The sequence below is a fragment of the Haemaphysalis longicornis genome, unplaced genomic scaffold (assembly GCF_048455015.1).
Source record: "Haemaphysalis longicornis isolate Haplotype H1 unplaced genomic scaffold, Haemaphysalis longicornis Haplotype H1 scaffold_10, whole genome shotgun sequence".
Taxonomy (NCBI): domain Eukaryota; kingdom Metazoa; phylum Arthropoda; class Arachnida; order Ixodida; family Ixodidae; genus Haemaphysalis; species Haemaphysalis longicornis.
The window spans coordinates 55399004-55422315 of record NW_027526204.1 but is presented as its reverse complement, the minus strand read 5'-3'; the positions used below and the strand labels follow the sequence as shown (position 1 = coordinate 55422315).

Below are 23312 nucleotides of genomic sequence, written 5' to 3'. Positions count from 1 at the left end.
TTAATTCACTGAATATTTGTGGAACATACTAGTTCCATACTATTTTTCCATAGTGTACACTGGGGTTTTACATACCTCTCAGTTTTTTGCAGTGCCACACTCTTTTTTACTGCAAATCTAAAAATCCACACTCTTTTTTACTGCAAATCTAAATTCTTTAGTGGAATTTTTTAGCTCTTGGTGATGACACTGATGATGCCATGCAACTGAATACAGTTCGGTGCTACTGCTAAAAGTCCTCTCTTTGAGTACTGCTCAGCACATGAAACAGAGCGATTTTTATCACGTCAACTGGGGACATGAGAATTGCTTTGCAGTTATCGATAAAGTCCTTGAACTGTTGTGTGGTAGAATACAAGTTACTGATCACTTCAGTTAATGCAGTGCTCATGTGTGCGGCTTGTCACTCACTCTTTTCCGCAACTAAAATTGCCCACATCGAAACCATTCAAATATTTGTTTACTTGAAAGTTAAAATCCGAATTTGCAGATTGCCAAGTCATGACCTTTATGAAGGATATCTCGGAAGCCAAATTAAACAAATGTACAACGCATTTACTGGAACAGCATATTTTTTGGGGAAATGTTTTTAGTAGTACAGACTTTTCATGACTAATTAGGTGCTACCTATAACCCTTTCTTGACAGGTGCTGCAAGCACCTTTTCACTAGTGTTCACCCTGTCATGAATAACAAGGTTTGATTTAAGAGATTAGTTTTTTTCACAGGTTCTGCATAGAGGAGGGTGTCTATCAGCCTGAGAAAACTTTCACTCTCTTCAGTGTTGCGTATTGTAAGTTTGCTGATACAACTGATACAGTGGCTATTGTGGAGTGCTCATGATAGATCTGTTAAATTCCCAAAAGCCCTTTCGAGAAATACTGCAATAGTAAACCCTTAGTCATTGTTACACATCATGCATGGCCTAGGAAGGCTTGAGTGCAAAGCTATTGCAATGCATATGGCCCACTGGCTTCACAACAGTGCCCATCTTTTCATCACTGGATATCTGTGGCAGTGAAAAATTTGCATTTTTGCTGGCTGCACAATCACTGTGACTTAGCAGAGCTTTTTCCAGGCGACTTTTCTGGCACAATGTAAACTGGCCATTTTGCTCGCATGCGCACTCTATTGTTTGACAAGTACCCGTTCGTCAGCAAAGCTCTTCTGAAAGGTGCTACATCCACAGGGCCTTTTTCCATTGTGCTGTTTCACGTGAAACCAGGTCGTGTCTACCAGTAAAGATTTTCACCAGGCGCTGCACCTTCATGCCAGAGTGCAATCTTTCAAGTTTTTACCACTTCAGATCTTCTGGTAATGCTCTGAGATGCCACACACTTATGTCACACGGGGGTCAACCAGATGGCTTCTACTAATAAAGCCCTTCTGACAGATGCTGCACTAATAGGGCCTTTCACCAGAGTGCAATCTTTCATGGCTGTGCAGATGGGCTTTTTGCGTAAAAGTTTTTTGACAGAAGCTACACATGTAGGGCCTCTCACCAGAGTGGGCTCTTTCATGCCTGATCAAGCTGAATTTTTCTTTAAAGCTCTTTTGACAGATCCTACACGAGTGGGTCTTTACACTGGAGTGCAACCTTTCATGTTTAACCATACAGGACCTTGTAGTAAACCTCTTCTGACAGATGCCACAAGCGTAGGGCCTCTCACCAGTGTGCGTTCTTTCGTGAATACGCAGGTCGTGTATTCGAATGAAGCCTTTCTGACAGATGCTACACAAGTAGGGCATCTCGCCAGAATGCAATCTTGTATGGGTAACCAGTTGGGCTTTTCGTGTAAAGTTTTGCTGACAAATGCTGCACACATAGGGTTTCTCACCAGAATGAACCCTTTCGTGATTAACCAGGTCCCTTCTTTTAGTAAAACCCTTCTGACAGCTGCTACACACGTAAGGCCATTTGCCGGTGTGCAATGTTTCATGATCAGCCAGGTAGGATGATTTAGTGAAACTCTTCTGACAGGTGCTACAGACATAGGGCCTCTCACCAGAGTGCAACCTTTCATGCACAACCAGTGTGTTCTTTCGAGCAAAGCTCTTCTTACAGGTTTTACACACATAAGACTTTTTTCCTGAGTGCAATCTCTCATGAGCAACCAGATGGCTGTGTATAATAAAGCTTTTGAGACAGACACTGCACACATACGGCCTCTCACGAGAGTGCAATTTTTCATGCACAACGAGTGTGCCCTTTCGAGCAAAGCTTTTCCCACAGGTTTTACACACATAAGACTTTCTGCCAGAGTGCAATGCCTCATGAGCAACCATATGGCTGTGCATAATGAAGCCTTTGTGACATACACTGCACACATACGGCCTCTCGCCCGAGTGCACTCTTTCATGAACAACCAGCTCATTTCTTGAACCAAAGCTCTTTGGGCAGTTGTTACACACGAAAGGCTTCTCGCCAGAGTGCAATCTTTCATGAACAGCCAGGTTATATTTTTTATTAAAGCTCTTCTGACAGATGCTGCACGTATAAGGCTTTTTGCCAGAGTGTAATCTTTCATGCGCAACTAGGTCAAATTTCCGACTAAAGCTCTTCTTACAGATGCTACACACGTAGGGCTTCTCACCAGAGTGTTCTCTTTCATGGCTAATCAGTTTGGATCTCTGCGTAAATTCCTTATTACAAATACTACATATGTGAAGATTCTGGCCTGAGTGCAGTCGCATGTGTGCATCCAGACTGTGTTTTTTACGGAAGGTTTTTTTGCACAGAGTGCAGTTGTAAGCATCCTTAGTGGAACACACTTTCCCATTAGTGGTCTGGTGGTTGCGTTCGCAGGACAGACAGGAGGGCAGCTTCCCTCCAAGTTGGATATTCTTGCTGCCAGAGGATGAACTCCTGTCCCTAAAATGAGACAAGATTAAATAAATTGATCAAGAGAAATGCAAGAAACATGCTAAATGCCAATTTCACCTAATAATCTAGTTTTGTGTATAAAAATGCAGTGTTGTGTCCAAAAATTTATTGGCATTGCCTACCGAAATTCACAAATTGAGTGACAAGCTGAAAACAGCCTGGCAGTAAGACCTGCGTATACAAATCGTATTTCACACAGCCCAGTGTTCACATTTTCTAAAAACGAAAGTAGGCTCTAATTAGGCCACCAAACACATGCTTAAAGAATTCCAAATGTTCTCCCAAAATGATTAAGGGGCTCTTGCATACATAGCCAAATAAAAATACACAATCAAGAGCTCGACGACATAGCATGTTTTAACTATGCACAAAATGAAGAAAAACCTCTCACTTCAAATTGTAAGTCTACATTCGCAGCTGAACATTTTTGCAACTGAGCCACAGTATAAAAGGGCAGATGTATGCAGGACTTTACAGAGCGAACAACTTTTGTAAAGTTCCCAAATATCTCTATACTGCAAAACATTTAGCTTCAACTCGTTACATGGGAGAAGTCTAGTCTTGGGGATGTTAGCATAAAACGCTGGCTACCCGAATACCGTATTTACCCGGTTCTAACGCGCACTTTTTTTCCGGAAAAATAGGCCGAAAAATCGCATGCGCGTTAGAATCGGATACGAAACCGAAACTGCCGAAGCAGCGGAAATTTCGGCCCACCCATCACCATCACCATCTCAAGATGGCGCCAAAGCTTTTAGCAATGATTTTTCAGGTGCAGGAAGCCTAGGCGCCTAGGCTTTTCTATCAGCGTTCACACAAATCGTCAAATCGTTTCACTTGCGCGCTTGATAACAGAAGCAGTGGCTCCCACGCGTTCAACACAAGCCATCGGCTCAAGCGTACACCTCTGGAGAAGCTCTCCGTGTGGGCGTGCGAAGCGAGGGGGCCACGATCCTATCGACCATGGTTGAACGTTCGTTCAGAAGTGTGGCATCGCGAACGCACTTGACGGTACCGAGGACGAGATGTTTTGGTCAGCGGAGAGCGACAAGGAGTCAGATGAGTGAGATTACTTCGGGAAATAAATCGCCCGTTTCTCTCGCATTCGTTTGTCTTGGTCACAAAGTTCCGTGCGCGTTACAATCGAGGGTGCAAGTTTTTTCGGTTTTCTTGCCAGGAAAATCGGGTGCGCGTTAGAATCGGGTAAATACGGTAGTCTTGCTCTGTTATTGTGTGGGCAGTCAAGCTGCACTTATAAAAATTATCAGGATTCAAAATAGCATGAATTTACGTAAAGTGTGGCTGAAAACATGGAACTGCATTGGCCTGCTCACTCTGAATATCAATAAAAAAAAGCCACGATTGTTCTAATTTGGAAAAATATAACTCGCCTATGTTCACGTGTAAAGACAGTTCAAGGTAAAAAATATCAGTTCAGATTAAACCACGCTGAAAATGAAGCTAGGGGAAACCAAAGCTTCTTCGCAATATGAGAGACCAAATGAAAAGCGCTTCCCATTAAATTGCAAAACTACATATGTGGCTAGGATACATTGAAGTCGCAGCCAATGAAGGCCCCAGCCCAAGAAACTGCTGATACTCATTTTGCAGACATTGTGGAAGCTTCGGGAACTATAGTGGTCTATTCATCATCATCATCAGCCTATCTACACCAACTGGAGGGCAAAGGTGCCTCCCGTGGATCTCCAATTATCCCGGTCCTGGGCTAACTGCGATCAATTTATTCCCACAAACTTCTTAATCTCATCTGCTCATCTAACTGCCTGCCACCCCCTGCCATGCTTGCCTTCTCTACGGATCCACTGGTTACCCTTATTGACCAACGGTTATCATAAAGGGGCACTGACACAAAATTTTGAAGGCGAGATAACTTCGGAGATAGATTGGTGGGAACACATATACATCATCTGCAAAATATCAGCGGCGAATACAGCCTAGAACATATTTAAAATCAATTTTAAAGTGTGATAAATGCAACTGAGCAGCCAGCAGAGGACCACGCGCAATCGACATCCCGAGGATATTTTGTAAATAAACAACATCCAAACACGTCACGAATTTGTGTTTGCCGCTTCCGCACTGCCGGCGTTTTTCGCCGGCTCGCCGCTCCAATCGGAGGGCCGGAGGGCGGAGCTTCTGCTCTCGAGAACGAACGACCCGGTCGTTGCGGAGGAGGCGCCGTGATTTCGTCAGCTTATCGGGCAGCTGGCCGCGACCAAAGTTCTACAGCGATTCCAGGCACTCTGTTTCTATTACTGTTTATTACCATTGGATGCCAAGACGCGCCGGAGGCACGAAAAGCCCTCTGAGCTAGCCGCACGGTCGCTGTGTAGGCGGCGGCCACGGCCGGCGCAGGTAGCTCGAGTGATAGCTTGTTACCGCTGCACGAAATTGTCCCCAAGTCCCGACCATGGTGGCTTACATGAGAAAGGAGTTAATGATGCGATGGCTGGTTGCATTAAAAATTGTCATCTGCACCGCTTACGAGAGCGGCACTCGAATATCTGCCGCAGTGCTAAGCCCAACACATCTGTAGGCGGACCTGTAGGCAGACCGGCCGGCTGCTCCCAGCGCGCGTCTTGCCACCCACTGTCTCGAGCGTCGCGTGTCGTTCTTTAGCCGCGGTAGCATTTGCACTCGCAGCGCCTGCGTCACATCCACGGTCGCTTTTTAATTAAGCGCCTCACGAGATCAGTACGTGGGGGCATTCGCAGAAACTGCCGTCGATGCGGATTCGACAGTGCTACGGCGGCTCTGCTCTGTGATATCCCTCCGACGGTTACGTGGTCAGCTTTGTTCACACAAAATCCACAAAATTCCTCATTTCGCGGCACTCGCTGAAACCGACACTCCGACTGGCCGCATTAATAATGCCTCTAATTAAACAACCGTCGCACGCTGAAGCAAATGAGGTTTCTACAGATTATAAGTAGGTCACTAGCTACTTATCGCAACAAAAAAAACAAGATGCAAAATTTTTCTGTCAGTGCCCCTTTAACTTCGCGTCACATGCCCTGCACACGCCCATTTCTTCTTAATTTATACTAATATGTCCTTAACACACGTTTGTTCCCTGATCCACTCCGCTCTCTTTTTGTCCCTTAATGTTACACCTATGATCTTCAGTTCCATTGCCTGTTGAGCCATCCTCAATTTAAGTTGAACCCGTTTAGTGAGCCTCGAAATTTCTGCCCCTTAGGTGAGTACCGGTAAGATGCAGCTGTCATACACTTTCTTCTTTAGGGACAATGGTAGGCTACCAATCATTATCAGAGAATGCCTGCTGAATGCACCCCACCCCTTTTTTATCCTTCTAAATTATCCTTCGTCATAGTTGGGATCCGAGGTCACTACGCAGCCTAAGTAATGGGTGCGGGCAGGGCATGTAATGCGAAGACAAGATAATTATTGGTCATGTAGTGACATAATCGCCATCGTCACCATCAGCGCCACTATCATACTCATCCTCCCACAGTCATCATCAGCGGTGCCTGGCGAGGTGAGCAGGGACACGTGACACAGGAGAGTTGTAACGCAACTCAGCAGCTGGGCAGCCGCTCATTCTGGCCAGGCCTACGCGACCGAAATAAATGCGGAAAGCCACATCTGCTTCACGCCTGCTTTCTACAAAGTGGTGACCCGGACTTTCCGCGCCTGCCACCCGGCCAGGGGCACAGCGACATGGCAACCTGGGGGGGCCCGCTCATACCGGAGTTTGAGCCACGCACCTCTGAGGTTGTTTTATCAAGCTTGAGGCTACATTCTCGCTGAACTATGTCACCATACAGCCGTTCAAGCACTCCATCCTTTGGGAGACGCTTCCACTCGAGCTCCGCTGCGTCCTCGCCCTACCACCGCCCAGCGAAACCCCCTACAACGACCTTCGCGCTGTCATTCTCGCGCACTACGGCCTCACAGACGACCTGTTTCGGCCTGCAGCAGAAGTGGTACACGCACGCTCTGCAGCCGCCCATTGTACCCTCTGCACCATTGCCCTTGTCCCTTGCCACCAGTGTCGCCCCCTTGGACTCAACCTCCAGCGCGGCAGCCACACCTATACCGACAAAAGTCACAGCCGACGTCGTCACATACGCCAACCGGCCGCAGCCCTCCTCCTCCCCTTCTAGCACCCCATGCACAGCCTCCGGTGAGTGCTCTGTGACCGTTCAATCTTGCCCACCCCGGTCGACTGCTGCCCCACTGCCGCGCATCGTGTGCACCACGACGCCGGAACAGTGCCCTGCTCCAGTGCAGTCGCAGCGTAGCTCATACGAGACGCGCGTCGTGGCTCCCAACGCCTACCCTGATGGGCTGGCGTCCCCCATTGTGCTTCCATCAACGCCTAAGTTGGAAGTTAGAGTTAGTGACGCCGCTGGCCATGGCAATTATATCCTGGCCTCACGGCTCTCGGAGCAACATGCGCAAATGCGCCATGGGGAGCACTTTGGCAAAGCATCTGCGACTACTGCGCTGCCTCAAACGCCACGAGAGCATTCCCGTGCACGTGATCTGCAGAATGACCAGACACAGCATGGTACACCCGCGGAGCACTTCCAACGTCATCAATCGCTGATGTCACCACCAAAGAAGCGCGCTGCTGCACCTCGATGCCGACATCGCTATCGACATCGAAAGCACCCGCCTAGGAAGTGGGTTTCGTCGCTGACACTCCTGCGTCGCACTCCCGCGAGTCATCAGCACCGCCTTGCCCAACGTCTCTCGCACACACGCGGTGGACAGCGACTCGGGGTTCGTGCGACTGCTCATCGGCGTTCTGGGACTGGAACGTCTCGCTATGGCCTAGGTCAGTGCAGGCGTCTTGCCACGGCCACCGGCCTGTTCGCGCATGCAGCTGCACGTCAGTGTGCCTGCGTGGCAAGTGGCTGCAAGACGAGTGCCCATCCTGCAAGCGTCGCCTCGTCGTCTGCGCAGTGGCCGCGGCTCGCGCCGCTTTTCCTTCAGAACTGCTACACCCTGCGCCAACTTGTCCCATCCCCCACTCTCAGTCAAGGCCCCTCGAGGCCCATCTACTCCCCGGGCACTCTCACCGGGCTGACCAGGACTGCTCACTGTCTCAACTCGAATGCGGACACTCGAATGCTTCTGTACTGTACATACCTGTACATAGTTTGTTTCCCCCCCCACATGCTCTACATCTGTCATCTTACACGCTACGCGCTAGGGGGGGAGCCCTGTAGAGAGATCAGCGGCACTATCATCATCATCCCCATCCTTCCACAGTCATCATCATCACTGCCTAGCGAGGTGAGCAAGGACACGCGACACAGGAGAGTTGGAACGTGACTCAGCAGCTGGGCGGCCGCTCATTCTGGCCGGGCCTACGCGACCTAAATAAATGTGGGAAGCTGCATCCACTTCACGTCTGCTTCCTACAGTCATTAAGGGTGACGAAATGGATCCCTAGAGAAGGCAAGCGTAGCAGGGGGCAACAGAAAGTTAGATGGGCAGAGGAGATCAAGAAGTTTGCGGGGATAAATTAGTCGGAGTTAGCACAGGACTGGGATAATTGGAGATCTATGGGAGAGGCCTTTGCGCTGCAGTGGGCATAGACAGGCTGATGATGATGATGGTGCAAAATGTGTGAGAACTTTTACCAACTGGTTTAAAAATCTTGGCTGTAATAATATTGATGTCCATATTAGGTCTATGTTTATTTACTGCAACGAGTGTTCCACAGGGTTTTTTGTGTTCATTTGTACAAGAACATGCTTTTGCATTCCATAAAATGCATGTGTTTAAGCATAGGATTTCCATAACGTTTATGTTCTAGGAACAATAACACTGCAAGCATCACAACCCACCCTGTGTCGCTAGAAGGTGGGTGGCAGGAGCAGATGTGAAGACCAGCTTCCACTGCAATGTCAGTACCACCTCCTGAAACAAAAACTGTCGCTGAGGCACCAGTTGGGCTTTGTCCACATCCCAAACTAAAAAAAATCAATGGTCAGAACAGCTAAGGGCAATGACTAGTACTATCCTCAGACAAACTTTTAATTTCAATGTTTGTGAAGCAGGGCTATAAGAATTATCAAACTGAAAAAGTACACTGACATGTCTCAAGCAGCCACATTTTGCATTTATTTGGCTACACGAAAGCAAACGTGCCTAAGTGATAAACATTAAGTTTAAATTTCTCCTAAATGGCTTTCATATGACAGTTGTATACTTCGCTGTGGGCACATGGCAGTTACTACTTTAAAGCTTGTTTTGTTTCACATGTTTTGTAAGAAAAACAGCTACAACCAGGAAGTGCCCATAAGCCAATGAAAGGCACGAATTTCTCCTCTTCCTTTTTTTTGTGACATGAATCTGAGGAGTCTGTGCAGATGTCATTCTACTAGCGCAATAAGGAAGAGCAAAATGCCACGACTACGCAAATACTTCATCAAACAGGGGCCCTGGCCAAAATTTCAAACAAGTTTACAAAAGCACAAGTGGAAATCTCTTCTGCTACCATATAGGCTCTTAAATTGAGGTAAACTGCACGGTGTCAGTTGGCATTACTCACAAATGGTACACAGATGGCATCATCAGATCAGAAGACCAATGAAAAGTGGAGAGATATAAGTTGTAAACAGATTATGTAAACATCCAAGATTCCCAAAGTTTAACCTCGCACCTAGATGCAAATTTAATACTCCCTCCATATCACCTGGAATTGATCGAAAAAATTGGTTGGCCATGTCCTGACAACAGAAGAAGAAAATTTGGAAATAGCATTATCATTTTTTATCCCGCAGGCTTCCTAAGAGACACACAGCTTCATTAACCGGGTGCAACCTTGCTATGCAGATTAATAAGACAATATTTAACTTTTCATGAAATCCACTCATCACAGCAGCACAGAGTGGGAATACAGACCAGGAAACACCTGCTTCAATAAGTGCCTTTCAAAAAAAGTGCCCTCTGTTGCACACAACTGCAAATATGTTTAGGTTCGTTATGCAGACATCATCTGGCAGTTGAATTGTAACATCTGCTTGGGGGCTGCATATTGTCACGGGATGGGTACGCACCCTCTGAAAGGAATATAGACACCGAGGGATTGGCCCCAGCCCGGACAGCTGGTGTAGTGAACAGTTGACCGGCGAGGAGGAAGAGGTCGAACCATCTCGCTCTCTGGCTGCACCCACTTGAGACTGTGTGCTGCTGTGTTCCCCACCGTGTGGCATATTAATTACCTGCAATATACCATCTTCCCCATAACATCTTTTGGTGGTGAAGCCAGGTAACGTTCCATCGCTACGGATCTCCGAAGCGGGCATTGCATCGGCTCAACTGTGATGACTGCCAACACCTCGGGTACCGGGGGCACTGCCACAGCCCCGAGCGTAATTATGGCGCAGCCCCGTGAGCCTGGAAAATTCTCCGGTACCAATGACACCGATGTTTGGATCAAACTTGTCGAACGAGTAAGTGCCCTGAATTGCTGGGACCCAACTATAATGCTCGCAAATGTTCCTTTCATCCTGAAGGGAGCAGCACTCACATGGTATGAAACGAACGAAGCAGACCTTCCTAGTTGAGACGCCGTTAAAGCAGGGCTCTGTGAGGTATATGGCAAGAAAAAGTGCCGCCAGCTTGTTGCGAAAAAACAACTCGCGACTCGCACTCAGACATCGACCGAGCCGTACGTGGAATATATACAGGATAATCTGTCCCTGTGCCACCGCGAAGACGACAGAATGAATGATGAAGAAAAAGTCAGCCATGTACTGAAAGGGATAGTGGTTGCAAGGAGTGCAACACGGTCGGCTCTATAATAAAGGAATTCCGGCGCTTTGAACAAGCCAAAAGCCATTGTATCACGACCCAGTTCGCACGGCTTCCGAATACCGCGGCTACTTCAACCTGCGAAGCAGCATTTTTGGCATCGCCTCCACCCCAGGTCATGTACAGCATGGATACTGGGCATTCTGAAAATGTGGTGACCAGCATCGTACGCTGTGAACTTGAAGCCATGGCTCCCGCGCCCGTTCCACCATGCATGACGGAGAGCAACATCACCGTCATTTCCCTTATTCAAGCGGTTCTTCGGGAGGATTTTGCAAACATGGGCATCCATCCAGTCTGTTCGGTGAGCCACCAACCGCTGTGACAAGCACCTCCCCGAGCCGTTTTCCGCAGCAACTATGTTTCATCCTGGTATCACAATCCAGCTGAGTGGAGAACACCAGACGACCAGCCCATCAGCTTTAACTGCAGGCATGTGGGACATGTTGCTCGCTACTGTCAGCGCCGCTGGTTCCAGTTTCCTCGTGACAACGTCTCCCCTGACCGGTTCGACAGTACGCCTCCCCTGCTTTACATTTTAAAACCAACAGCAACCAGATGACTCCGCCTCCACTTCGATGTCCCGATTCGACCGCTCGCCCTCACTGCACCGACGCCAGTCTCGCTCGCCGCAGTCTCGGAGACCATCATCTCCGACCACCTCCAACCGCTACTCGCTGGAAAACTAATGAATGCAGCTCCCGGAGGTGAAGCTGCATTCTCGACTTGGCCCGCAAATCCTCTTCTGACCCTCTCTACCACAGACAATTTACTAGAAATTGAAGTTGACGGCATTCCTGTTTGTGCACTCACTGACACTGGGACGACAATATCGGTGATAAGCTCAAATCTACGCTCTCACCTTTATAAGGTCCCGATGCCTGCCCTATCTCATGTCCGACTAGCTGATGGTGGAACGCCCATAATAGCTGGAATGTGTACTGATCGTGTTACGATTGCTGGCCGTACCGTACCTGTTTTTTTTGCCCTATTAGAAAACTGCGCACATGACGTGATCTTAGGCCCTGACTTCTTGGCCGACTATTCAGCGCTCATCGACTGTTCCACAGGATTCCTGAGACTGGAGCTACCTAGTGCGCCGGTGGCCGATGACACTCACCCGACCCGCTTGTGTTCAACAACGCACATCCGTCTCCTGCCACAGGCCATCACGTTTGTTTCGTTGGCAGCCCCCGGCCCTCTTGCTGATGGCGACTATGTTATTACTCCAATGACTGACGTTCTGATGCGTGGGCGCATTAAACCTCATAATCAATCAACATCGAGTTAGGATCATGTGGCGCACGCATCCCATGCACTTAACTCACAGCACCGACAATTTTCCGACTCAAATTTTCAAGAAAAATTTCCAAGAAACATTTTTAAGAAAGACAATTTTAAGAAAAAGCAAAAAAAAAAAGAATCAGAGAGATAGCCCTTCTGCGTGCGTTAGACCAAGGGTCTGTGCAGGGCGTGTTGCTGAGCTCACTGTCACACTATCGCCCGCGGTCTGAAGTTCAAGACGTGACACCTGTTTGTGACCGCTTCAGTGCCGCACGGAACCTTGCTCGAGTCCCAGACATCAGTATCACTTCTCCAATCAGCTGTCAAAGGTGCTGGGGCCACCGCTTCGTGCAGCAAGAGGCAAGCCCTGGCCTGGGATGAGCTCCGACGACACTGCTTCACGATAAGAGAGCCTGCCAGTTGCCCCGGCTTTGCCACCGGTTCAGTGATGCCAGATTAGAGAGAGACCCGCTGCGGTGGCTCAGTGGCTAAGGCGTTGCGCTGCTGAGCACGAGGTCGCGGATTCGATTCCCGGCCACGGCGGCCGCTTTTCTAAAGGAGCCGAAAAGCAAAAACGCCCGCGTGTACGAGATTTCGGCGCACATTAAAGATCCCCATGTGGTCAAAATTAATCCAGAGCCCTCCACTGGGCGCGCCTCATCGCCTGCATTGCATTGGCACGTTAAACCATACAATCAACAATCAACCGCTTTCCTCACCAAGAAATTCATGTTGACTAAAAGAAACCAGAAGATGGCTTCTGCGTTTCAAGGGTAATAAAATGATGATTTTGACCCACTTCTGTGTTCCTTTATATTCTACACATGAATAAAATTCTTCACACTTCTGATTATCACTATGCACGAGCAATACCAAAATAGAAAGTGCTTCACAATATATGTGACGAAACCATTTGTTTCTTGTCTTTACTACCTCTACGCTAGCATGCCTATAATGAGGATGTCTAGAATTCTAACCTTGAAATTCCTCTTCTGTTTGGGAGCTTGTGCTGGTGAGTAACGTGAGACCGCATTGTGTGCCTGCAAAGAAAATTCCTTGTCACAAATGCCCGAAGACAAGCAGCTAGACAACATGGATGGTACCTATGGTGCCAGTGGTAATGCTGGTCTGTGTCTTTTGGCTGCTGCAGGACATGACCTGGCCTTCACTACGGTGCGCCTCATCACCTGCATTGCATCGGCATGTTAAACCATACAATCAACAATCAACCGCTTTCCTCACCAAGAAATTCATGTTCACTAAAAGAAAATCAGAAGATGGCTTTTGCATTTCAAGGGTAATAAAATGACGTTTCTGACCCACTTCTGTGTTCCTTTATATTCTACACATGAATAAAATTCTTCACACTTCTGAATATCACTATGCACGAGCAATACCAAAATAGAAAGTTATTCACAATGTATGTGACGAAACCATTTGTTTCTTGTCTTTACTACCTCTATGCTAGCATGCCTATATACGAGGATGTCTAGAATTCTAACCTTGAAATTCCTCTTCTGTTTGGGAGCTTGCGCTGGTGAGTAACGTGAGACCGCATTGTGTGCCTGCAAAGAAAATTCCTTGTCACAAATTCCCGAAGACAAGCAGCTAGACAACATGGATGGTACCTCTGGTGCCAGTAGTAATGCTGGTCTGTGTCTTTTGGTTGCTGCAGGACATGACCCGGTTGGCTGTAGCTGTAGACATTACCATGACACAATCCTTGGGCATCAGCGGCATTGCACGTGGCATGCTTGCTATCGGGGTAGTCTTCTGGAAGTGAAAAACTGCTCTGAGTGAAAATTCAAACACAGCAAACAGCAAGAGGACTGGAGGTAAGCTTACTGCTAGCTTTCCCAGCAAAAAGAGCATGCACGCTTCAGCCCACTCGACATCCCTTCTGCAGCAGCATAAATGGCAAAAAAGAATACTGCTATGCATATCATTAAGTAAACATTCCTCACTGCACTGCAAACCTATTCTTTGCCTCCATCACCGAAAAAAACAGCTAACCAATAAAATCATCTTCTATAGCTCGTATGACGATGCACAGTCAGGTGAGTTTGCGAAACAGCACGCTTTAACCAATACAACTGAAGAAGGAACTAGACAGGACGAGCGCTGAGTCAGTGCTGGTTTCGTCGGTTTCTTGTTTGCAGCTGCCATTGAAAACTTCTTTTGTTCCTCATGATTGCAATTATGCTGCCACTGCTTTGTAGCGACCTGCATTTTGGCTCTTGATATTACTGCAGTGTATTTATCGTTCTGTCGGCTGTTCTGCAACCGACGATAAGCTGTGAGCTGCAGTGCTTGCAGACTGGGAGTGCTTGGCAAGTGACGGATTGCTTGTAGCTTTAGCTACATGAATCGCAAGGATGTCGCCCATAGTTGCATCGGACACTGAAAAGATCGGCTGTCAAGTGCACTTCCGCTTGCATAAATTTTGTGCTAATTTTCAATTTCAATGGCAGAGGCCACCATCACAATAGGTACGAGCTCTAGATAAAGCGTATCATTTTGTGTGCAATATACTGACAGCATCTGAGTTACTGGACCTTTCTTGTGAAATGATGCTGCACTTTATCCAGTGCTGCGCAGGAGTTTGCCAGTGATGCTTCCTCGAAACCCAAATGGATGGCCAAGATGATGCACTGTAACAGCCAGCTGCCACTCTACACCACAATGGTTGCAGTTATTGCCATGCCTATGCAGCTTTGACATGTTCCAGAGCATAGGGTGACAGCTCAAGATTTAAGAATGATGACACATATGAAAACACCGCAATTCATTGCCACTTTCTTGGACCAACCACTGCACTAAAGCAAAAAAAAAACCTCAAAATTTTTTCAATGCCACAGGATCTAATATTGTGTTCATGGCACTGACAATGTTGATCGATTCTTTAGCACTGGCAGCACAGGCAGTGGCCGATGCGCTGCCACCTGATGCTCTGGAGAAGCTCTTATTGCCCCAGAATGTGCATGAGTGCTCTCGTGGTAGCTCGTGCTGTAAACTCCAATTTTCCATCCACATGTGACTGTCATAGTACATTGTGCTCTGTTATTTGGGGTGTGCCATAACACGCTTGCCGAGTGCCCATGTGGGTTCAACCTATTATAGCTCACTCACAGAGCCACGAAAAAGCTCACCTTCATTTATCCTCTGGCATTGGAGTTGCACAGCAACAGCTAAATGACGTTGGTAAGGGCAAGCATGCATGCTTAAATAACAAGATAACCCTCCTGATGAAGCAGCTGAAAGAGCAAATTCAGGCAGAAGAACATGCAACACAGTTGTGATGTGTCAAGAGGAATCCCGAGATGGGATGCACCGATTGCGCCGAACAAAGAACCAATTATGGAGTGCCTTTATTTTGCAAAAAAATGTTTTTAACCCTTGTAGGATGTTTTTCTCTACGTTAAAGACTTCTAAAATATGAATGCATTTCTTTTTTTGGTCATTATCACCATCACGCCTAACACATTTAGTGCTTTGCGTTTGTGCGTGTAGCATGGCCTGCCCAAATAATGCCATCCAGTATCTTAAGGCCTTAAGCACTTAATGTCATTTTTCGTGTACGTGTGACACGGGTATAAGGCACACCTGAAATACTCTTTTCTATACTGCGCAGGAATACGTGCAAACAGCCACTTTCAGCCACAGCCACTTTGCACTTTAGTAGCTCTTTCTAATGGATTGTTCTCTTCTTAAAGCTCCTTCCTGCTTTATGAACTGCACTGGAAGTGGTCGTTGATGCTTGTGCTTTGCGAGACATGACTGATGATATTTGAACATAAATCTGACGGAGAGTTAAGGAACCTTCTTAAACGAAAACAGAGTAAGAAATGATAGGAGGTCCGGTTTAATGGCATTAATTTTCCTTTTTATTTCACGACTTTAAACTTCCTTGCCTCTATTAGAGTTGCTTTTTCCCCTTTGGCCATAAATACAGCCGAAAATTCCCTGAAACAGGGAAAATTACTGCACCGAACATCACTAGTGCTATTGCAGCTGGTAGTAGAAATTTAGCACAATAAGTGACTTCTAGCTAAAGTGGTGCAGAATCCAGCATGAAAATAGGCGATTTCTGGCTGGAAAGTAATGCAGAATGCAGCAAAAAAAAAAAAGGTCATTTTTGGCTGGGAAGTGATGCAGAAGAAAGCAAGAAAAGCAATTTCAAGCTAGGCAGTAATACCAGCAAGAATAACGCAATTTCCAGCTGGAAAGCTACGCTGTTCTAGCTGGAAATAATGTTATTTCCAGCAACAAAAAGTGGTTTCCAAGTTAGAAGTGGGCAGTGTTCTGGCTGTGATTTCAAGTCAGAAAATGTGTCATTTCCAGCTGTACGTGAGCCTAGAAATTTCGGTTTGAAGCCACGTAGAGGTTTCGGCTCGGGTTCATTCCAGTCCAGGATGGGAACGATTTCCAGTTCCATAACAGAGCCGGTGCTGGAAATAATTTTCACCTGGGATCACTAAGGGGTGCTGGTGGTGACAGGTCGCTCCGTTCAACTGCAGACTTTTCTGAACAAGTGGGGACGACGGGTCGCCGCCACGCAGTTGCCGGGACAGGAAAACAACGACATGAGAAGACGCGCGCACACAAACCTCTTCAGGACTGCAGCACGGCCTACGGAGATGTTCTAGCAGCAGGAACTCGCGAGTTGCCAGGGCGTTTGCAGGCACTACACACCGATGTTGCCTTGCGCGCGGTTAGGTATTGACATGAGCTACTTTTCTGAACTACGCGTTTCGCGCACACAACTTTCACGCACACGTTATATCCAACATTACATAGCGCCCACCAAGACACGACACAGCGTAGAACCACCAACCGCGACCACGACAACCATCGCTACCGAAGGGCACTGCCAAGCTGGCCAAGCGACACTACAAGGGTCTAGTAGAGAGTCGTCAGACGGATCACATGCTTAGCGGTGGAGTGCCATTTCTTGCACGCGGCGCTGCAGGCGTATGTTGCACTGCCCTCAGATGGTTTTCCGCGTTTTCCGGGCAGTCCGAAGCGCGCGTACAAGGCGCGGTCGTCGTGTCTTTCTATTTCGAGGCACACTTTACCATCACAAAGTAGGTAAGAACCCTCTAGAAGGCTTTGGGCCCGACAGCCTACCGCTGGTTAATACGTTCTTTGGTCAGAGCTACATTTGCGGACGTCCGTTGTTGATAAAGTTTTATGCACGAAATGCGATTTGCAAAATGCTTTCATTTGTTTCGTGTGCGCGAGCTGTGATAAACGCACAGAAGCTTGAGAACGCTCTCTCCTGCTGGGTCACACTTGCGGTCCCCTCCCCGGCACACGGGTTTCGTTGCACGTTGCGTGCGTGCGCTTTGTGTCATCCGTGTCGAGTCTGTGGCCTGTGAAGTACTTCCAATTACTCTATCTTGATATTTAGGGGCTCTACTTGTAAGCGCAACATTCAATAGAACATTCTATGCTTAAAAGGACAGATGCCACTGAAGATGCGATTGGAGCGCCACAGGCCTCGAACGGCACTCCAACGCACGTGAAATTAACCGTGCGAGGGTTTACTAGACGAGATTCCCCGTTGGACTCAGTCACTCAGCTAAAGTCCTTTTCTCCGGGTGGGAAGTTGATGGCGCTGCAGGATTACGTAGTTTCACTGTGCATCGCGTTATTGTGTGCATTATTTTAATGCTGGCGATCAGGCAGAGCGTGAACGTCGTCTGTAGGGAAAGCTGTCGTTCAGAAAAGTAGCTCGTGCCAGTGCCCTGCGGACGTAGGGCTTTGTCACCTGTCGCGGCCCCAGCGCGCGTGGACAAAACGCTGTGTGTGGTTGTAAACACGGCCGGGCATATTGTGAACCTCTGCGGAAACAGCTCCCTGGCCTCCCGCATTCGCTCCTGAATAGGTATGTCTTCCCTCGCTTGTACTGCTTGTCGCGTCTGCTGCGTTGCGGTAGGTCCCGGACCTCTGTTCCGCTTCGCGCGTCCGGTGTGCACTGCTTCTAGCAGCGCGGCTGGCTTCGTCAGATGAACGGTTATCGCCTCCCGGACGGCGGCAAGGTCCTCGGAGGCGTTGCCAAATCACCCGCCTACCCGGCTGGGTAAAATCAAGACAGACTGATCAGTTGCAGTTGCGAAACGACACCAGCGAGGATTGCTGTGCTGGATGGGAGCAGTTCTTGATTTTTACCCAACCGGCCAAACCGCTTCCGCTCACTGACTAGCCAGCGTCACTATCAATAATTAACAGTGACGCTGGCCAGTCAGTAAGCGGAAGCGATTTGGCCGGTTGGGTAAAAATCAAGACAGACTGCTCCCATCCAGTACAGCAATCCTCGCTGGTGTCGTTTCGCAACTGCAACTGATCAGTCTGTCTTGATTTTACCCAGCCGGGTAGGGGGGTGATTTGGCAACACCTCCAAGGACCTTGCCGCATTGGGATATAAAGAGTTTTAGCATCGCCTGCTGTATTTTCGCTGCGAAGCAGTATATGTCTAACCCCCGAACTTTTATTCCGGTGAAGCCGATTTACTCGGCGCAGCTGCGGCACTCCTCCTCACCACCGCCGACACCGCTTTCACAACAGCTATTCCCATCGCCACCACCGATTCCTCTTTCACAAGCTGCGCAATCGGGTGATATTGGCGGTAGCGCCATTATCAGGTGTTACCAAAGCAACTGAAAGTCTTTCCCCGCGACATTTTCGACAGTGTATTGCACGCCTAAGCACACGTTCATCGCCGGTTTCCGGAGTTCTGCTCACACTGGTTGGCGGTGGACACGGGCGACTGCATGCATGGTGAGTTTTCCTGCCGCTGCCGATGACATGCATGCTGTGCTGACGGGAAATTCAAACGTGGAAGTCTCGCGGCCTAATGCTACCTGTCACCTGCCCTTGATGGTCGAGCGGTTGGGATTTCGGTTGGTGTGTTACACAGACAGTCAGATGCTTACAACGAAGGATGAAAACAGAGAGCCAGTTGTGAGTGATTTAACTCCCCATGGGCAGACGCGTGTCGTTTGCTCGGAGGAAGAACAGTATGAATCAAAAGAGCAGAACAGAAGTGCAAATGGGTGTGAAAACGACAGAAAGCCGCGGCCACCACTGTTTCTACCGCAAGATCCAGCTTGCCGAGTAGTTGGGAATCTCCCATATGGACAGCAACATTGACGTTACCCAATATTTCTAGTTCAGCTTGGAGGACTTCCAGAGCAACAATTTTGGCGGTGGCTTTCACTTCTAAGTGCGTGCACATAGCCGGTCGCCGGATTATCAGGCACGAGTTGGGAGGGGAGGGAAAGGACGGGAACAGGCACCCGCTGGTGTAGGTTTCATGCCCTTATTGATGACATGTCCGTTGTGCTGGCAGGAGGTTTAAACGTGTACGTCCATCGCCCCAATGCTAACTTTCCGGTGTCCTCAGTGGTCCAGTGGACTGGGTTGGTGTGTTATGCAGACACTTAAGTGCCAACGATGCGGGACGGAAACAGACAGCTCTATGTGTCTCCACTAGAATAAATCTCAAGTCCTTCAAAGTTTCATTGGGCTAAGTGCTAATTGCTCGATCACCAATTACAAACGTGTTTTGTTTCGAGCATTTCAAGTACTGCGTCCAGCTTCGCAGGTCATCCTTTTTCAAAGAGGGGAAGGGCAGTAATTTTTTGAATGCCAAACGCATCAGCCCCAAGTAGTAATCTAGCCCTTTTCTTGTGCTTGTGCCACTGTCCCACAATTTCTAGTGTCCGCGGTGCTTTAGTCACGTGACCGGTTAATCGTGGGGTGGGAAGCGGCAACGTTGGCAAAACCTGCTTTGCCGCATTGCTGAGTTTTCTATCACTGGCGAGTGTGCCGTTACTGTGACAATTTCAAACATCGGTTGCCTTGACAGCCGGGCACAAGCCACTCTTGAATTTAGTTACAATCTGGGGATCCCGGCTAAGCTCGGGGCCTTATGACATGTCGGTACTGCAGGTGTACCACTCACTCGCATTGTGAACCGGGCAATGCGTTTGGCATTGTAAAATATAGGAGGCGGTGGTTTCAGCATACCGTTACCGTGTTCATGTTACTGTACACCGTGATTACAGGAGTCGACTGCGAGAGTTACTGTCAACGGTAACATACTGTCACATGAAGCAAATGCACTGCACTCGGTGCCTGATGCCTGCTACAGCTGGTAAAAGTAATTGTATTTAATGTTGTTTATTACATTACAAACGACCAGTTTTTTTCCGTTAGAGGAGCAATAAGGCCACCCCTACTTGTGCTAAGCCTCGCCCGCCTCAATATAGTTCACATAATTTTCTGAGCTCGCAAAGTGCATTTGCATCTTCAAAATTGTGCTGGGCAAAGTAGTGTAAGTTATTTAGTAATTACTACAACATATTTTACTCATTTCATGTCAAAATACTTTGCGTCGCGTAAACTCTAATTTACCTTGGTTCTAACTGCTCAGGTGATGGCTACAGTATTTCCAAAACAACTAATGTTGTGAACGCTTAACCTAAAACGTGAAACACTCGAGCGGCCTTAAACGAAAGCAAATAGCGGTGAGGAGCAAAATTATGCGTGATGTGTTTTTAGACTAATTCATCACACGTCGCTACCTAAACTGCGGCAACCAGGATACGTAAACCGTGGACGGTGTGCTAAAACTTGTCCTATCATTTTCATCAGTAAAGGAAACCGTGGCTTCCGGTGACACGGTAAACAGTATCACAAAGACGGTAACGATATGCTAAAACTCTGTTAAGTTGGTTGAAATTCAGTTTTTTGAAATCAGCATGGTACTTGATTCAAACAAGGAATTAAGGTACGCAGGTACACCGGGTCATTGAATGCCCTTATCTCTTGTCGTCCCAGTCTAGTAACGCCCTGTTGAACGAAATATGCTGGTCTTCGCAGTGGTTGAGTAGTAGTGCCGCTGGTTCCATTTGGATGCGTTTTCGGGGAGTACTGATTTCCATGCTATGCAAACCACGCTCATAGCACCTGCTATAGTCATTTAAAGCCAATTTTCGAAGCTGAAGTGCCCGTCAAGGTTCATGAAGGTGTGAGCAAATACCACTGCTGAAGATACGCTGCAATGAAACCAGAGACGTGTGAGTCAATATGCGGAACACATAGAAAGCAGTACCGTGCGTGACCCTTTCAGTTTTGACTTAGATATATATCAGAACGGCTAGAATTTCTACACAAATCAAATTTTTGTTAAAGAAAGAGAATTTCTGTTTTAGGCGACAAACCGGCAGTGCGTGTTCTTAGTGTCGAAATGGCTCAGTCAACTTCTTGCCAGTGGTTTCTCTTGTGTCTGGAGTGCACTTACCAACGTAGGCCCCTGAGAAGATGCTGTGTAATACCCGTGCCACTCATAATTGAAAAATGTCCGTAGCAGCTTAAGGGGCTCTGAGATGGATTTCAAAGTGTTTTTGTTTGTGTCAGAAATCTACTCTACAGTTCTTGTAGAAGCAATTCCGAAAATAGTAAGCATATTCGCTCACGCTAACAAAAGTTATTACCCCGACGATACAGAACTATTTGTTGGCTCGGCAGCTTGTGATGACAATAGTCCGACCTCGTCCGAGGCGAAGCAGTCATTTCATAGTTGGCCGCCGGAATTCTCTTTTATGTACACGATTTTTGACAGCGGCGCTTCTACACGCGTAGTTTACAGCGTCGCCGTTACCATGGTTACTTCAGCGAGTGTGTCGCACATGAGACGATGACGCCCCCCCCCCCTTATTTTAGCTACCATTTCAGTCCTTACGGACTTACGAGCAGGAGGTACTGGTGATTGCGGAAGTCGACCTTGCATGCGCGAGAGTTTCCGTAAACGCTAACTTACTCTTACCGTCGTTACATAGCGATACAGTGGCTAGAATTTCTAGCGGCTGTAATAGCGAGCTCTCTGCTCCGGCGAAATGTACACTCGCGTCTTGATTAGATTACCATAAAGTTCCCATAGAACGCCCTCCCCCGAAACATCGCCCACCTCCTTTTATGGGTGAAATATGCAATTTACTGAAAGACGCGCCCACCCCATAAAATCGATGGCTTTAGTGCCGATGAGTAAACAAAATAAAACCGAATCATCTCTTCATGTGTAGATGCATACGGTCACTTATTCATCCTTTCCCCGCTCGACCCGAAAGTTCGCCCGTCTCAAATTTTTCACTTGATATCACTGTACTTTGGATGGGCGTTCTTTCGAAACTTTACAGCACAGCAAATGCACTGCGCTCGGCACTACATACAAGCAATATTAGTTGACGTTGATTATTACATTCGTGCTAAATGATGATCAGGACTACGATAAATGACAATTTTTTTTCAGAAGAGCGACCAAAATCTCCGCCCCTACACCAGCCTCTCACGCCTCCAATGGTTCAGATGCGTTTATGAACTAGCATAGCTCTTTTATGGTTTTAAAATCATGTTGAGCTAGTTAATATAGCTAACTGCGGAATCAGTACAATATATCTTACTTATTTTATATCCAAATATTTAGCGGAAGCGTGAATTCTGGTTAATGCAATTCTTGGTGCTAATTGATCCCACCAGATGGTGGCGTCGTCATGCTTTCTATTTTTTTAAGCTCTACAGCAGAAGTATACGGCTCTTTTAAAAGAAAATGATTGTATTGTGAGAGTTTAATCTAAAACGTCTAAGATTCAAGCTATTTCAAGCGTAAGCGAACTGTTCTGGGCAACAAACTTTTGCGTCATTTGCTTTGAGACGAATTCACCAGATGTCACTACCTGGCAGCCGGTAAGCTGGAATGCAGAAACCGCAGAGTGCAATCCTTTCGTTTTCAGCAGCCAACGGCTACTCTTGCTTCAAATAACATGGTAAACGGTAAAGCCCGCGTGAGGGCACTTGAGCGTGCGCCTCGTGATCACGAGCAGTGGCTGGCCTCGTCCAATCCGCTGTGTGAGGAGCTCCCGCCTTCGTCGTAGCGTGGCGCTCTCTTGGCGCACCGTTCGTTACAACCTCATAACTGGAACAACGTCGAGGCTACACCCGAAACACAGATGGTGCAAAAAATCCCTTCGGGTACAGCATCCCAGAAAACAAATGCAAAGAAGACTGATGAAACTCTTGCACCAGACACGGTGCGCTGGGCGATCACGTCGAGCGTCGCTGCTCTTGCGCTCACTGTATCCTTCCGCCAAGAACGGAGGAGCGTCAAGCCCGGTTTGGCCCGGTGTGTAAGTGCCTTACACTCCGGTATAAAACAAATATGTGCGACTGTGTAATAGCACACACACACACAAGATATTTTTTGTAGCTTTGTGATGTTTTTACGCTCGTAAAAAAATTGCTTAAATCAAGAGCGCTTTAGTACGTCA

General features: G+C 47.6%; 2 protein-coding genes across 5 annotated transcripts in view; one reads left to right on the top strand and one right to left on the bottom strand.

The window, feature by feature from the left end:
- Positions 1-351: 351 nt before the first annotated feature.
- LOC144158558 (uncharacterized) overlaps positions 352-23312 on the bottom strand; it is a 105823-nt gene continuing 82862 nt past the window's right edge. The window contains exons 6-10 of the mRNA XM_077689508.1: positions 13485-13547; positions 13086-13169; positions 12960-13022; positions 8727-8799; positions 352-2871 (exon numbers count right to left, since the gene is read on the bottom strand). Coding sequence (XP_077545634.1) covers positions 1401-2871; positions 8727-8799; positions 12960-13022; positions 13086-13169; positions 13485-13547 — 1754 coding nt within the window. The 3' untranslated portion in view covers positions 352-1400. The remainder of the gene's footprint in view (positions 2872-8726; positions 8800-12959; positions 13023-13085; positions 13170-13484; positions 13548-23312) is intronic.
- The window catches only part of LOC144158559 (uncharacterized), a 37274-nt gene continuing 31515 nt past the window's right edge, over positions 17554-23312 (top strand). For 2 of the 4 annotated variants that reach the window (XM_077689514.1, XM_077689512.1), the window contains exon 1: positions 17556-17869. The gene's annotated coding sequence lies outside the window, so the exon portion shown is untranslated. Of the gene's footprint in view, positions 17870-18673; positions 18763-23312 lie in introns of all 4 variants that reach the window. The other 2 variants (XM_077689513.1, XM_077689515.1) reach the window with 2 other exon arrangements.